This window comes from Phocoena phocoena, chromosome 6, assembly GCF_963924675.1.
Source record: "Phocoena phocoena chromosome 6, mPhoPho1.1, whole genome shotgun sequence".
NCBI lineage: Eukaryota > Metazoa > Chordata > Mammalia > Artiodactyla > Phocoenidae > Phocoena > Phocoena phocoena.
The window spans coordinates 91,523,482-91,539,667 of NC_089224.1; the positions used below are offsets into that span (position 1 = coordinate 91,523,482).

A 16,186-nucleotide genomic window follows, 5' to 3' on the forward strand; every position below is an offset into this window, starting at 1 on the left:
ATTGTGAGAAAATGCCATGTCATTTGGGATACCGGGTTCCCTGGCCCCAGCCCTAAATAGTGCCATGCACCCAGCAGAGATCCAACAGCTTGTACTGGTGAGAATGAGAATGGTGAGGGAAGAATGCTCTGATGTCAGGGGAGGGAGCCACTGACTCTCAGGAAAGAACCATTACCCCAGGGAACAAATACATGCATCTTTTAGCTCATGAGCGTTTCCTTAAGTAGTTGGTATGATCCTGCCATAATGAATCAAGTAGAGCCTCTGGGAAAGTTTCACTGAAAAATTATCAGGAAAGTTGTTGCCTTCTTTTCCATCTCCAAATTGATCTAACGCCATCCTTTTTACTATTGTGCAGTCCTAGATGATCTCCAAGGGGCTTTTACAACCGTTATTTACGATGGTCTCCGTAACAGCCTTGTTTTACTATTCAGACGTGGGAGATGCAGAAATTGCATTTGCAAAGTCTAAATCCATGGGTCCAGACCCTCTTGTTGATTGTTTCTAAATCCATTCTTCAGAAACAAGGGAGTCCACGTTAGTCACCTAATATGCAGTTAAGTTTTCCCACCCTACTTAAACTCCCCCTCCCGCTCTGGTCCTCAGGATAAATGTTAGGCTCTATAAGGTGCTACTAAGGCATAAATCACCAAGAAACAAGGACATTCTGCCTTGAGGCCGAAATGTGTACTGGCCACCAGTGTCTGTACTGAAGATTATAATGGATGACTTAAAGCTTTGCCCAGCATTGGACTTTTAAGGTAAAGAAATGTTGGTCCATCCCACAAGCATCTCTGACCTTTCTAAATGGAGATTTAGATCTCAGATTTGAAACTCAGATTTCTAAATGCATCTGAGCGGATTTAAACAAAGAACATCCCTGGGGCTCCCACACTTCTGACTTGTAGTAAATGAACAGGATTTCACATGTAACAGGATACTATTTTGAAATACCATTTGTGTTTTCTCCTGGTATTTCCTTTCCTCCTTGGGTCTTTTCTATAGGCATTTAGGCACCTAGGTTCTATATGGCTTTTGAGTTCCAAAATCTGACTCTCTGGGGAACAGAAAGGTTTTGGCATAGATAAATGATGGTGAAAATGTGTAAGCCTTCATCCAGATAAGAAAAGAGATTGCCAGCTTGAGGATAAGCGAGAGAAGTCAGAAGGAAAGGGAGGACGGGTAGACATTAGTGAGTGCTGCACAAAGGGTCTCTGGGCCCCCCGTTCACAGGCAGAGGCTGGGGGACAGGGATTAAAGAGCAGTGGGGACCTGCACCCCTCTACTCAGGTAGAGAGGGGAGAGCAGAGCAGAATGGCTGTGTGGTTGTGTCCAGCAGACAGGGATTCACATCCCAGCGGCACCGCGATCTCCACCCACCCAAAAGGGGCATAAGTGAAGCAGCGGGTGTCCCAGATGTAGCAGCAAATAGGTGACTTCACGAACTAAAGAGACTTCCGTCCCTCTCCCCGTGCCCTGAAGAACACGGATGAAACCCCAGGAAGATTGAAGAGGCACCTGATGTGACTTGAGCTTAAGCTTCAGCTCTCCTGCTAGAATGAGGTTCAAAATAAAAACTAAGTTATTGAGACAAATGGAAACCCAGGTCTCCTGACACCCAACCCAGGGCCCATTCTGGGCCCTACACAACCTTCCTTTGGCCAGGCCATCTCCTCCCTGACACAGGAACTCCTGACTAATGTCCCCTGACCCAGACGAGACCTGGATTATGATGCTCTGCAGCTGGGTGAGTGGTTCTTGCAGTACAGGGATCAGGGAGGGACACGCCCCAAAGAGAGAGCATCAGAGACACAGAAGGTATGGGTGTTCACGGTCTGTGTTACCTGGGGAAGGAAGCTGGCGTGACTGACCTGGAGTAGAGGGTGGGACTCTGCATCCCAAGGTCAACATGATTGACGTGTCCGTGTGCCCACCTTCTAACACCCCACACTCTACCGACACCCACAGCCCCCTGCGCACCAAATGAGAACACCAGAGGGAGAGTGCGTGCTGTCTTCACTCACTTTCCTTCTTCCCTTCCCATCCTCACACCCCCAAGCTTCCCTCCCAGGCAGAAACTCTTATCTGATCTTGAAGAGTCTATGATGCAGATTCCAGGAATGGGCAGACAACAGAGCTGCAGAGGTTGTAGGACTTGGATTGCTAAATTGAGCTACGTAATAAAAGAGTTGGGGATTACAGAAGAAAAGAGTTGGGAAAAAGCAGGGGATGCTACAAGAGTGAAGCTAGAAAGAATGTTTTTGTGGAGAGTTTGGGGATGTAAGTCCTTGGGGAAGTGCAAGGTGCAAGAGAATTAAGAGAGAAGCAAAATGAGATTCAAGAACTGTTACCAGGAGGTGTTCATTTAATCTTCTTTCATTATCTTAAGAGATGCCAGTTAAAGACTGAATCTTTTTTATCATTCTTGGCTGTTTGGACCATGTTTCATTCCATGCAGAGACTGGATCATAAGGGTAAAGAGACATTAAGGGTTAAACTAGCTCCAATAGTGTCTTGGTTTAATGAAGGCAAGAAAATCTGTCCCACTCCTCTCTCTCCAGCTCCCTGTCCTTCTAGCTCTGGCCTGAGGAACCAGGGCAGGGACACAGCTTTAAGACTTTCTTCCAGCCCCAGACCCTAAGTCTAGCCTTCCTTGGCTGTCTTTAGAGACACAGATGCCACGCCCCCCATCACCCTAACATCAAGGGCAGAAAGGGCTGCAGCTCGCATTTCTTTGATGCTGGGAAGAACAAATGGAGGAGATGGAGGTAAGAGGACCAGACAAAGGGAGAAGCAGGCTGCTGGAGTCCCTCTTCCCCTCTAGGACGCTTCAGCACTCGTGGAGATAGGTCTCTGGAGTGAAGTAAGGTCAAAGCCAATGATGCCAAGGAAAGCCCGAAATACTAGCCCTCCAGCATACCTTCTGTGTGCATGTGCTCTGTGAACATGCACTTGTACCTCAAATCCGCACAAATAAGAAGAAGGATGCTTCATCTTGAAAAAAGGTATTCACTGCAAACTTCAGCTTTGAAGTGGTCAGCTGTGTCTTGTACAAAAACCTCAGCTGTCCCGTGGCTGGGCAGTGCAGCACCTGGACCCTGTTTCAGAGCTCGGTCAGAGACACAAGCAAAGTGTCCTGGGGACACGGAATAAGCTCCCTGCTGTTGGAGAGGTGCAAGCAGAGACTGGACAGTAACTTGGTAGGCATTGGCACCTGAGGTCAGGGGACCTCTGGGTCCCTGCCAGATGCTGCTTCCTTTCTAATCTCAGTCTGTTATGCCAAACACAGAAAAGGTGAGGCAGTTAAATCCACAAGCTGGATCTGCAACACAATGGTTTTTAAGGGAATCCCATCACTCCTGTCAAAGCCATGATGTATTTTTTTGTAAACTAACCCTAGTTCTCAGATCCACCAGACCTTTTAAATAATAATAAATAATCATCATTTTGCTCATGCTGTACCTTCTGCATAGAATGCTTTGGTCTACTTCCTCCATCTGGCAAACTCCTATTCATACCTTAAAACCCTAGCAACATGAAGGCTTCTTTTTCCTAGTGCCCCCAGACAGGGTTAGGCACAGGGTCCCACAGCAGTAGCAGTTTATACAGACTTTCTTAGAGTGTTTGAAACACAGCCCTTCTTCCAGGCATTGCTCTTCTCCAAAATGGTAAGTTCCCTAAAGAGGAGTCCAGATTTAGTTCAATTAGATGCAAAGGGCACCAGAGAAAGAGCCAGAACATCTGGGCTCCAGCTCCAGCTTGGTCCCTGGGTGATTACTCCACTCTGGGACTCAGTTTCCCAATCTGGGCAAAGGGGCGATGAGGTGTTTCCGGGTTACCCTATCTTGGCAATCTGTCTAACAAAAAGGCCATGAATAACCAGCTCCATTTACTTGAGCATGGGAAGGAAGTAACTCTGCAGGTCCCCGAGCTGGGTGTTGCCCACTGTCAGTTCTCAAGCAGTTTATCTGAAGGCGCTGACTCGAAGCTCTCAGACTGTACCAGCTCTCCAGAAGAGAAGTATAGTTGCATAAATCACAGATGATTTCCTTGTGCTAGCTGAGGCAGGAGCGGTGATCATTCCTAAAGCCTGGACAGCATTTTGCCTCATTTGTCCCCTCTTGAAAGCCTTCCAGAAATCCCTCCCATCCACCACACCCTTGTCCAGGGAGCCAGTCCTGAATGACTCCCACTTCTGGCTTCTCCTCAAGCATCTTCCACACGCCTCTCCTGTTGATCCTGACCCTTTACCAACCTGAGCCCCCTCCAGCCTCTAGCGGCCCTATCCATTCCCAGAGCCTCATACGCAGCCAGGCGCAGAGCAGGTTCTCAGGAGATAAGTTTTTGACTTGGCTCCCGTGTTGACTCACATGCCAAATTTGTGCACCATGATTTATGCTCCAGTGTACTTGGCTGTTAGGCTGAGCCCAGCCTAAGATACATCCAATTTTGCCTGTGTCATCTAATCATGTTTATAATATCTTATACGCGTTTATGGTGCTTTATATATGGGGCTCTCTCTCATGTGATCCTTACAATGCTCTTAGGCAGACACGGCAAACAACGACGTCCTCATCTGACAGAAGATGGGGCAGCGACTATCCAATGACAAGGCTCTTAAGGTGAAGAGCGGAGAGTGGAGCCAGGTCCGGCCTGCATGACTCCTGGGCTCAGTGCTCCCTTCCCTGAAAGGGCTTCCCACCTGCAGGCATCCCATCCTGAAGGAGAGACCTCTATGCAGAGGATGGAGGATGGTAGGGAGGCACGAGGGGCCTAGAAACCTAGGTGAGGCCTTGAGCTGGTACTCTAGGCCGGAGCATGCTATTGCAAGAGACAGCAAGAGATGTCCCAGGGCGGGCATGCATGGCGGGCATGCAGCCCAGGAAGCCGAGAAGCCGAGACTGAAGCACAGAGGAGCAGCAGACAGGCAGGGTGGGGCCCCTGCAGCCACCCTCAGAGGAAAGGGAGCACGGCCCTCCCTCGGGGGCTCTGTGAGGTGGAAGGACCCGTGATGCCTGAACCCTGGAAGAAAGCTGATCCCTGAGCCTCCAGGCTGTGCGCAGGACAAGAGGAAGAGCCTTCCCAACAGCGATGCCCACCTCTGTCCATCCGTCCCACTGCCAAGGTGTTTCTATGGTCTGTGGCTTTTCTGGTTTTAGCAAAATGGGAAGTTTACCAGAGGAGTGGCTTCTGTGAAATCCATCAGCAGATCACCTGGCTCCAAGGTAAAGGCACCTCCTCGGTCAGAGGGGCTCTACAAAGGCAGACAAAAATATCCCAGTTAGTGCCGGCTCTGGACTGACAGTGGAATTTCAACAGAAAATACAGATGGTCCTGACCTCTCTCCTCTTCCCCTTTTCTAACACTGAACTCATTATCATGCCAACCCCCACCAGAGTTCTCTTAACTGAGTAGTGTACAAAATGTTGACACCAAACTCTGAGTTTTTCTGAAATCTTAATGGGTAGAAGTAGGGCATAGGGTGGAGAACTGTCTTTTTTGAAGCTGCAAACAATTTTTCTTAAATGCTTTCAGTGCTCTTTGACTGGCCTTTGGGGGAAAAACACTTCAAAGAGTCCTTTGAATATATAAACAGAGAGTAAAGACCTCATCCTGGATCAAGACCTCAAGGAGCTAAACTCATCTGCACAAAAACGAGGAAGAGCTTTATGGTAGAAGAGTGATTTTCAGATGGTACCTCTGAAAATCACGTTCATTTTTTGGGAAAAATTTTTTTTTTCGCCTTGCCTTGGGGGTATCTCAGCAGCATAGGGGGCCTTGAAACCCTCTGTGGAAAAAAATAAGTCGCATTTACTTGGTGCAAGCAGGGCCCTAAGGAGAGAGATGGCCAGAAGAGGGAGCCTTGTGGCTTCTGGTACGACGTTGCCTGCATCTCCACTGAATTCCCTTCTGTTTTGTAAATGTTTTTGTGTGGTTTTAACCATGGCCTGGGATATACAGAGGAGCCTGTGTCCACACTTGGGACAAAGCAGTGCTAGGGACTCAGCACAGTGGAGGGGAACCCAACTCCAGTTCCCAGGAGGTGATCTACAGAAAAGTAGGGAGCCTCAGTCTGGGCCAGTCACTGGCTCAGGGATCCCACCGGATCCTGTTGGACACAGAGGTATTCCCAGAAACCCCGGGAAGGGACCCTGTGAAAGACTGGCCTCAGTCATACACGATGCAGCCTGGACTATTGTTACTTAGATGTTACCAGGAATCATGATCCCTGGAGCTACAGAAGCCTCGGGCATCCTGTTTGCACAAGCACTTTAATCTCTGCTGGACCCGTGAGCTGGGCATCGTAGCAGATCTTATTCTCTTTTTTGGGAAGAGGAAACTGAGGCTCGGAAAAACAAGGGCTACGGAGTGACTACTTGTTTCAAGCAGCCATAGGTGTTTGAAAGGAGCAGTGGGGCCCCAAGTCTTGGCCCCCAAGACTCTAAGGTTCCAATCTTGCATTAGGGGCCCCACCTCATGCACACAGTGTTCCTCAGCGGGGTCCACAGACCAAGCAACCTTTGACTCAGCATCTGCTTGGAGAGCAAGACATGTGACCGCCTTTGGACCAATTGCTGAAGAGTGACCACAGCTAAGCGTCACTCAAAGGAAACCAAGAGAAATGTCTTGTGCCCTAGTCACAGCCCATTCACATCATCGGCAACTTCCTGAAATTTCAGAGTGACAAACAGAATAATATTTTCTGCTTTCAAACTGTTAACACAGGCTATCCCATAAAAGGAATGTGATAGGGATACCTCTATGTTTTTACTCCTCCAAATTTTCCATTATGGGGGATAAAAACCCATTTCTTGCTTTCTGTCTTCACAGTAGAGTAACAGCTTTTGCAGGGATGATATTCTAAAACTAAAATTGCCCTCAAAAATCTCTTAAATTTCCCTTCAAGTACAAAGTACATGCTTTTATATTATACCATTTGTCTCTCATACGTGGTTATCTTTCAGTGACAGGTTCTATAAAACACATGCTTTGGTGGTTATTACTGTAGCTTTACGAGTGCACAGACTTGATGATGCAAAGTTTAAATGCATACAGATGCCACACACAATTTATGCAGAGTTCTCGGCAAGTAATAGCTACTCCTCAGGACTTTTCCGCCGTACCTTGGCCCCTGGGGACAGCTGGCCCTTGCCTTCTGAATTCTGAGGCGAGCTGACTTTGTGGACCTTGGGGGATGCCAGCGGCACTGAGACTTGTGTGGTGGTGGCCATGGTGGTGGCCATGGCTGGAGTTGTGGTCGCTCCCGCTGCCTCGGCCAGGTCTGGAGGGAGGTCGTCTTCATCACTGCGGTTACTAGAAGCACATGAAGCTCTGCTCATTACAATAATAAACAGGCTGAGGGGAGTGGAGGGAGATGGGGAGGGCTGGGACGGCTAGGGTGGGGATTGGGGGCTCCCCAAACAGATGTCTACCAGATGTCCAGCTTACAAGGGCCGATATATTGACCTTCAGCCAAAGCAAGTCTGGGCTGGATTTTCTGTCACTTGCCCGGGGATTAAAAAAATGTTTTATTATGAGAAAATATGTATAACATAATATTTATCATTTTATCCATTTGTCAGTATACAATCCAGGGGCTCAAACACATTCACCATGTTGTATAACAAGGACTTTATCTATACGCCAAACTTTTTTATCATCCCAACAGCAACTCTGCACTCACTGAACGACAGCTCCTCGTGGGCCCCTCTCCGCAGACCCTGGTAACATTTGCTCTGCTGTTGAGGCTCAGGGTGGGCCACCCCCAAATATACCACAATGGCATATTGATTCTTTTTTATTAGGATAGAGTTGTTTTTATTTTAATAAAATTACATGGAGAAAAAGCTTAATATGTTTTTTATATAGCATTTTTTTGAAGACCCTGAAGGAAAGATTGAATTACCATCATCATCGAAAATTTATTCCTGGAAACATCCGCAGGCTTTTTTTTTTTTTCGTATTTTCAAAATTGTAATTCGGTATTACCAAATAAAGTAATAAACAACTTTTAACTCAGAGTGCAAAATGAAAGCACCTTGTTATTTTAAAGGTGCAAAAGCAAGAAAATACAACATAAGCTTATCCATTTTTAAATAGTCGTCTGTGTGATGGGTAAATGCCATTTAAAAACATTTTCAATAGAAAAATGATTTATAAATCAGTTTTCAGAAGATCAAAAAAATCAATGTTTAATACCAACCTTAACTATAAATAAAAAGAATATTGTCATCTCTCCTGTTTTTGCTTCAACATTTATGTCTTCTGCTCTTTGCCTTTCAGAGAAAATATTGCATGGTAAGGCTGCCGTCTTTTTGGACGACGAGAAGGATCAAGATCTTCTTTAATGTAACCTCTTTCCATACAAGTCTGAGTGGAAGGAAAACCAACTTCCCAGAAATTCTCTGGTGTGTTGGGTGGAATGTAGCGAAATCGGTGTCTTGAGCAGGAAGCCAACTTCTTTTCTCTTTCTTCTGCTGGAAAATCTGCATTAAAAATTTCACATTACTTACATGGGTGTCCAAGCAATTTTCTTCTTTCTTCTTTTTTCCGGACCACCTCAATATGAGGAAAATTTTGTAAGCTAGTCTCTCTTTCATCATCTTTTAAATATGGGTCCACAAATGCTTTCTGTTTGAATTGATCTTGTTTATCACCAGGAGAGTTTGATTTTTTTTGTAGCAGTTGACAACTCTTCATCTGCTACCTGGGGGAAGCTATCCACCAAATAGGATTCATATTCTTCATGGGTAGTCCGATCAAACATATCTTCCAAGCTATCATTCATTTTTCTTTCTCCATTTGGACTTTTTTCTCCCTTCTGCTCTTGATTCTTTTTTTTTTTTTTTTTTTTGCGGTACGCGGGCCTCTCACTGCTGTGGCCTCTCCCGCTGCGGAGCACAGGCTCCGGACGCGCAGGCTCAGCAGCCATGGCTCACGGGCCCAGCTGCTCCGCGGCATGTGGGATCTTCCTGGACCGGGGCACGAACCCGTGTCCCCAGCATCGGCAGGCGGACTCCCAACCACTGCGCCACCAGGGAAGCCCATGATTCTTCATTTTTAAAAGCATACTTTCACTAACCAATGTGCAGTCCATGTCCACTGTCTCTCCTCCTGCTAATCTTGACTGACTGCCATCCTTTGTATCTACTACAGTAATATCCATTTTATACTGAGAAAGGTCTGCTCCTGGGTCTATACTCCCCTAGATGTTTTCAAAGGATACATCTTGGTTGTTTTGTAGAGACTTTGTTTTAGCAATTCTACATGGATTTAACTGAAGAACTGATGCAAGTTCACATGCTCCATGGACTGACCTGGTTTTTATTTTTAGAGGCTCACGAGAACCAGCACCCTTCATGTCATCAAAAAGATTCTCTGTCTCCAAACTTTCACGTGGATGTAGAGGAATTTTAAAGATAGAATTTTCTTCCTTTATTTGTAACAGTGTTTTATTATCTGGAGATTTACTCAAGGACTGGAGGAGGGACTCCTGTAAACTGCTGGGCTCTTCTGGGGAATCTCTGGTTAACCCACAGCTCCCACTCAAGGCCTTAGGGCTTGAGGAAGAGCCCTTTGGAACAGGCTTCAAAACCTCATAGAGAGTCACTTGCCTAAATCCGACTTTAGAGTTCTCACTTCCTTGGCTTTTCTCTTGACGCTGAATAGGTGAAAATCGATCAGACAGATCCAGAGGTTTATCCATCACATAGTCTCCATTCATGTAAGAATGACTATCTGGTGGAAAAGGAAAAGCATTTTCTTTATCAAAGGAGGCTTGGGGACAGCTTACTTCATCTTCACTTTCTTCCTTGATTTTCTTCCTTTTGATCCGGCCTCCCAGTGATTTCAGGGCTACCACATGTTTATCAGTAACAGTGTCTTTAATGTGATCCATACTATCCTGTTCACTTGTATTCTTATTTATAAGCACCTGCTTATTAGAAGATGACTGGTTAGTGATCTTCTGCACTTCAGCCCCAATATTATGATGTGTGAAAAGGGCACCATCTTCAGATTTTGATCTAGGTTTCTCTGGTCTAGAATTAGAAGTGTTGCTGAAAGGCGTTGTTTACAGATGTTTTTTCTTCCCAGTCTCTAAAAGAGAAGGGGACAAACTTGTATTCAAACCTAAACTACTTTTCACTCCTTCCAGACAGTGGTAGAGCTCATCACCAAGAAGGCTCATAGGACCTCGAGATTCAGACTCATCTTGAACACTAAGTCCAAGTGTTTCAGCAACAACTGCAGCTAAATTACCAGGAGGATAACTGCTTTTTCCATGTGTGTTAGCCACTGGAGCTTGACTCTGATCACAAGTGTCAGCCACTAGAATTTCACATTCATTATGTTTATGTCGTGAATGAGTTGAAGACTGTGGTGCTTTTCTCCATTCACGTGCACACCCAGAGTGCTCCAGTTTAGTATGTGTTTGTTCTACGTATCGGACGTGGAGGCTCTCCTTCCTTCGTAGTCGGTTAGCGCCAGAAAATGAAAAGGTTGTTGCTGGTGAATCTGGAATAACATCTTCCTCAGATTCAAGACTGGGTGTGCTTGATGTGGTTGAACATTCTCAATTTTCTGCTGCAGCTGTTCAGAAAGATTTTTATTTTCTTCCTGCATTCTTTTCATTCATAATCTCTGTGATAAGTTTAAGATTCTGCTGTTGAATATTTTCAAAGTCTTGCTGTTTCTTCCGCATATGTTCTTCAGTTACCGCACAGCGATCACATAATCCTGCTCTGAATCGATCTTCTAAAACTTTAATGGTTTCATGAAGGACTTTCCGTGGCTCTCTCAGCTGTTGACTTTTGGTGAAGAATTCTTCTAGTCTCTGTGCATCTAAACTTCGTTCCTTTTTCAGTTTGGTTACTTTTACTTGTAGACCTTGTACTTCTTTATCATGATACTCCTTTAGTTTTGTCCAAAGATCCTTAAAGTCATTAGATACATCTGCAGAACTGGGGCCTCCGCAACTGCTTCCCGAGACGTTCATCTTACTTAATATGCTCACACTTCTACTGCCTAATGTTTTCTGACCTTTTCTGTTACATTATACAGGTCTGAAGTTGTCTTTGGCCAGTTCAAATACGGCTTGCAAGATTGCCTCGAGATTCTCGAAAGCCCCAGCAGAAACGCGAGCACGCTCTGGAGCTGGGAAGAGACGGCCATTTGCTTTTCTCCTCGTTCCCTCCCTAATCTGCCAAACCGCCAGCAGCCAAGCTGCCCCCTTGGGGCAGCCAGTGTTTTCCAGGGCTGGGGCACGGCCCGAGGGCCCAGGATTTTTTAATTAATCCGGTAAGAGATAGTTTTACTATTAAGCAAAATATGTATTAACTATGAGATGTAATATCCTAGTTACGAAAATTTGCATTTTAAAAACAATTTAGGGTAATTTTTTCCTGTCGTATTTAGTAAGAAAAAGTAATTACTTTTGGCATTTAAATTAGAAATAAATATTTATCAGTATAGTTTGTACTGGTTTCCAAGAGAATACTGAAACTTTGTTTAGGGCCTCAAGTTTTCTTCTCCTCTTCATGATGTTAAATTGTAACCTAAAATGTGGTAAAAAGTTATTCCTTAATTTCTTTTTTTTTAAATAAATTTATTTATTTTATTTATTTATTTTTGGCTGTGTTGGGTCTTCATTGCTGCACGCAGGCTTTCTCTAGTTGCGGCGAGCAGGGACTACTCTTTGTTGCGGTGCACGGGCTTCTCAGTGCGGTGGCTTCTCTTGTTGCAGAGCATGGGCTCTAGGCGTGCGGGCTTCAGGAGTTGTGGCATGTGGGCTCGGTAGTTGTGGCTCACGGGCTCTAGAGTGCAGGCTCAGTAGTCGTGGCCCACGGGCTTAGCTGCTCCGCAGCATGTGGGATCTTCCCGGATCAGGGCTCGAACCTGTGTCCCCTGAATTGGCAGGCAGATTCTTAACCACTGTGCCACCAGGGAAGCCCCAGTTATTCCTTAATTTCTGACAGACTTTCTCCTTCCTGCTTGTTACGTGGTGTAAAGGTCTGTCAGATTATTTTGAATTAAAGTTACTTAAGAAATGGCCAACACTCTGACCCTCCTTTCTGTCTCCCTGAAAGCAGGAAATAAATCTCTCGTGTGAAAGGTGAACTCCCTGCACCTGAAGACAGAAGGACCCCTTTATCATCAGAGTCAGGGGATTTGGGCCTAGAGGCCTGTATAAACAAACCCTGTTACTTCTTTTAAGTTACTACCCCAAGCCCAAACTCTGTCTAGATTCTTCACTAAATGAGCACCCAAAACCTAAGTTTCTTTGTCCTGTCAATTCCTCACAACTTTGTTTCTTTGTCTAAGAAGTAGAAAAGCTGCCTGCTTTGGGCACTTCTTAGGTTCCATTTCTGAGACCTCCATGTGCATGAATTAAAATCTCTTTCTTTTTAACCTTTTCAGTTTATTATTAGTCCAGCCACAAGAACTCAAAAAGGGTAAAGGGGAAATTCCACACCCCTCCCCCACGATGCTTTCTGTCCGGATGAATCTGACTACTCTAGGTACCTCATATAAGTGGAATCATACAGCAAATGTTCTTCTGTATCAGGCTTGTTTGAACATAATGTTTTCAAGGTCCATCCATGTCATCACATAAGTCAAAATGTCATTCCTTTTTATGGCTGAGTAATATTCCATTGTATGGACAGACTGTATTTTGTTTATCCCTTCATCTGTTGATGGACAATTGGGTTGTTTCCACCTTTTAGCTATTGTGAATAGTGCTGTTATGAACACTGGTGTTCAAACATTTGTTTGAGTCTCTGCTTTCGACTCTTTTGAACTGAAATTCCACATAGGAGTGGAATTGCTGAGTTGTATGGTAGTTCTATGTTTAATGTTTTGAGGAACCACCAAACCAAGGGATGTTACTCTGAGGAGCCTCCCTTAGGAGGGTAAGCCTAAGACTTGTAGGAACCTCCTGTTCTGAGCGAAGGGTGTAATGACTCCTTTCGTGGCCTAACAGCAACTGTCTCTTCGGCGTGAAAACTGATTATAGAGAAGGAGTTGCACACAATTGTTTTGGGGCCAAGCAGCTCTGGTCTTCGACCCTCTCTGATCGAGTGGGATGAGCCAGGATGGAAAGGACACTAGACAGGAAGTCACCATGTGGGAGAAGTCTCCCTCACGGCAGCTGGGGCTTATCTCCAGGGCTTGGCTTTGTTGGGAAGGCCTGACTTCCCACAAGGTACGTCAAGGCTGGAAGCTCTTCTGATCTGATCATCCCAGCACAGAGCAGTACCATCAATCCCCCACCCTTAGCATGGACAGTATTTTCTCAAATTTATAGAAATAGACAAGTTCCCTCTCCCCTGCTGCCAGCCAGATTGCTGCCTGCACAGGAAAGGGCTAACTCAGCAGGCCCCAGATGCTCAAACCCTGTACATTCCAAAGGAACCATTGGCCACTGACAAGCTCCTGAGAGAACCTCTGGACCCTTGGAATATCCTGCTGGATAAGTGTGTCTTTGCACACCTAAGACCTTGAGCTATGCCAGATAGCTTATGCTATCAATGTGATTTACGATGAACACCTGGTGTCTAAGGTAAACTCATGAAACATTTTAATAAGTAAAATTTTATGTAGTAGTATGAGTCTTTTCTTTGAAATGATTTCTATTTTAACAATATATGCATAGAAAAATGTCTAGAGTAATAGTCATAAATGTGAACATTGGTTATTTTTGATGGTGTGATTCTAGGGAATTAGTTACTTTTCTCTTTGGACTTTTCTGTCTTGCCTGAATACCTTTAGATTTTTACACTATGTTTAAATACATAGTTAAGTTATATATCTGGGTAAAAATTAAGCAGCTCATCATTTTCTAAACATACCAGCTGACATCAATGTAAAGATGATGCTTTTACCTGCCTTCAACTGTTTGCAGAGTTTGCTTCTCCTTTCACTCTGCACACAGCAGTCACACCTTTCCTCCCTATGCCGTATTTCAAGAAAAGAACACAGCTGAGATTTTTGTTTATATCCTAAAGAGCAGCAGTTTGAAAACTTTTTCAGAGCACCTGCATATCATGATGCTTTGATGGAGAACCCTAAAACCCCAACAAGCACACATAATTCTGGCCTAGGAACTAGGAATACTGTAACAGCTGAAAAGGGCACACACATCCCTGCATCTCAACACTAATGATGCAGAATTATTTTTTAGGAAATGGGAAATCTGAGGTTTTCCAATCTGTATCCCCAACCAAGTGTTTATTAACTTTATCAATATCTATGAGCGGAAGAGATGAGTAAAGAAGTGGTAACTAGTGTCAACAGTACCATTACGATTTATGGGATGAAAACTTAAAACTGGGAAAATCTCATCCATCAATTTTGCTATTTACTACTAATGGGAAAAATGCTGCCATTCTTTGATTTTCAAAGCAGAATACTTTGGGGTATCTTAAGAAATACACATGAAGTTAGAGGTTTGAAAATGGTTTCCTTAAAAGCGGCAATTTGGTGAGTTAGCTAAATTTTCTTTCCTTCCAGGTCATGTATTAGTCATTGCTTCCAAAGTGATTACATATCCTGAATGGGTGATAATAACATTTTGAGTTCTGAAATGTGAAAGGTTAATCCTGCCAGCTTTATCCTCAGGGTAGCAGATTTTTCATGGTTTAATTTGTCCCCCAGAGATCATTAGGACTGCTAATTATTTGAATCTTACTCATTTTGGCTTCCCTAGGAAATAGAGCTGCTATACTGTCAAGAAACTTCTATTAAGGCTAATGAGGTGGGATGTGTCTGCCCTGAAACTGCACTCCCCTTTCTTCTCCTTTTCACAAGGTGCAAGTGGCAGGCCTGAGCTGGCTGTTTGAGAACTGCATCTGGAGTTACACGCCTTGTCCTATACTCTGTACTCTCAGTACCTCCTAAACTTGACCTCTTCAGAGGCTTCAGGTCCATAAGAAAAAGGAAGGGGAACTAACTCATCTTTCAGCCAGGGCTAGGCTGAAAGCTAGGGCTTTACCCACATTATCTCATGTTTACCCTCACAAAATCCTTACCCATTTTACAGATGAAGGAGACGTTCAAAGAGTAATTTTCCCAAGAGCTTGTAACAGTAAACTAGAAGCCTTTCTAACTCCAGAGCCCCACGCTTTCCACTGCACCCAAAGATCCCCCTGCAGCTCTCTGACCAATTATACATCCAGGCACGATACCTGGGCCATAGCCAAGGTCAAGAAATTCTAACTACCATTGTGATTATGCTAATATACCACCACCCTTACTGTAGCATTTGCCTGTCTTCTTTGGATTATAATTATAATTTATTAGAGGGAAATCTGTCTCTCCCTCTAATAAATTGTGAGTCCTTGCATGGGAATTGTCAAAGTCACTTTGTTCTTCCCCCACAGTGCCTAGAATATCCCTGTGCACATGGTAGCCAAAACAACTTCTGTTACGCTGAACAGAACCGGACAGGTCCTGGCGGTTCTGGGACACTTTGGAATATGGCTCCTTCTACAGGAATATGGCTCTTCCTACAGGACTATGGCTCCTCCTACAGGAATATGGCTCCTCCTACAGGAATATGGCTCCTCCTATAGCTCAGGGATCAGCTTTGGCTCTGTGGACAGAAAATGCTACCGTTTCACTACGGCACCATGGAGGCAGTATCCATCCTTTGATATGGCTCCCCCTGATCCCCTTCTGCTACTTGTACCCCTGAAGAAGCCTGTCTCCTTGAGTGTGGGCTGGATCTAGGGACTTGCTTCAAATGAAGAGAATAGGGCAAAAGTGATGGGATGTCATTTCCGAGATTAAGTTATAGAAGACTGTGATGTCACCTTCTTAGTGCTCTCTCTGGCTCTTCTTGTGTGTTTTCTCCTATGGAGAAAGCAGCAGAGGTCCACATGACTAGGAACTAAGGGCAACCTCCAGCCAATAGTCAGCAATGAATGATGTCCTCAGTCCAGCAGCCCTCAAGGAACTGAATCCTGTCCCACACGGCATGAATGAGACTTCAGATGAGACGGTAGCCCTTGCCAACACCTTGAAGGCAGCCTTAAGAGACACTCTAACCCAGAAGACCCAGCTAAGCCGTGCCTGGATTCCCAACCCACAGAAACTGTGAGGTAATAAATGTGGATTGTTTTAAGCCACTAAATCTTGGAGAAATTTGTTACACAGCAATCAATAATGAATACATATGCCAATCATG

General features: G+C 44.8%; 1 protein-coding gene and 1 pseudogene across 2 annotated transcripts in view; both read right to left on the minus strand.

Moving 5' to 3' along the window:
- The window catches only part of EPB41L4B (erythrocyte membrane protein band 4.1 like 4B), a 142,144-nt gene that overhangs the window by 11,088 nt on the left and 114,870 nt on the right, over window positions 1-16,186 (minus strand). Inside the window, exons 21-22 of one of the 2 annotated variants that reach the window (XM_065879777.1) lie at window positions 7,125-7,305; window positions 5,177-5,254 (exon numbers count right to left, since the gene is read on the minus strand). In XM_065879777.1, coding sequence (XP_065735849.1) covers window positions 5,177-5,254; window positions 7,125-7,305 — 259 coding nt within the window. Of the gene's footprint in view, window positions 1-5,176; window positions 5,255-7,124; window positions 7,315-16,186 lie in introns of both variants that reach the window. The other variant, XM_065879779.1, reaches the window with a different exon arrangement.
- Window positions 8,257-10,996, minus strand: LOC136124480 (DNA endonuclease RBBP8-like; annotated as a pseudogene).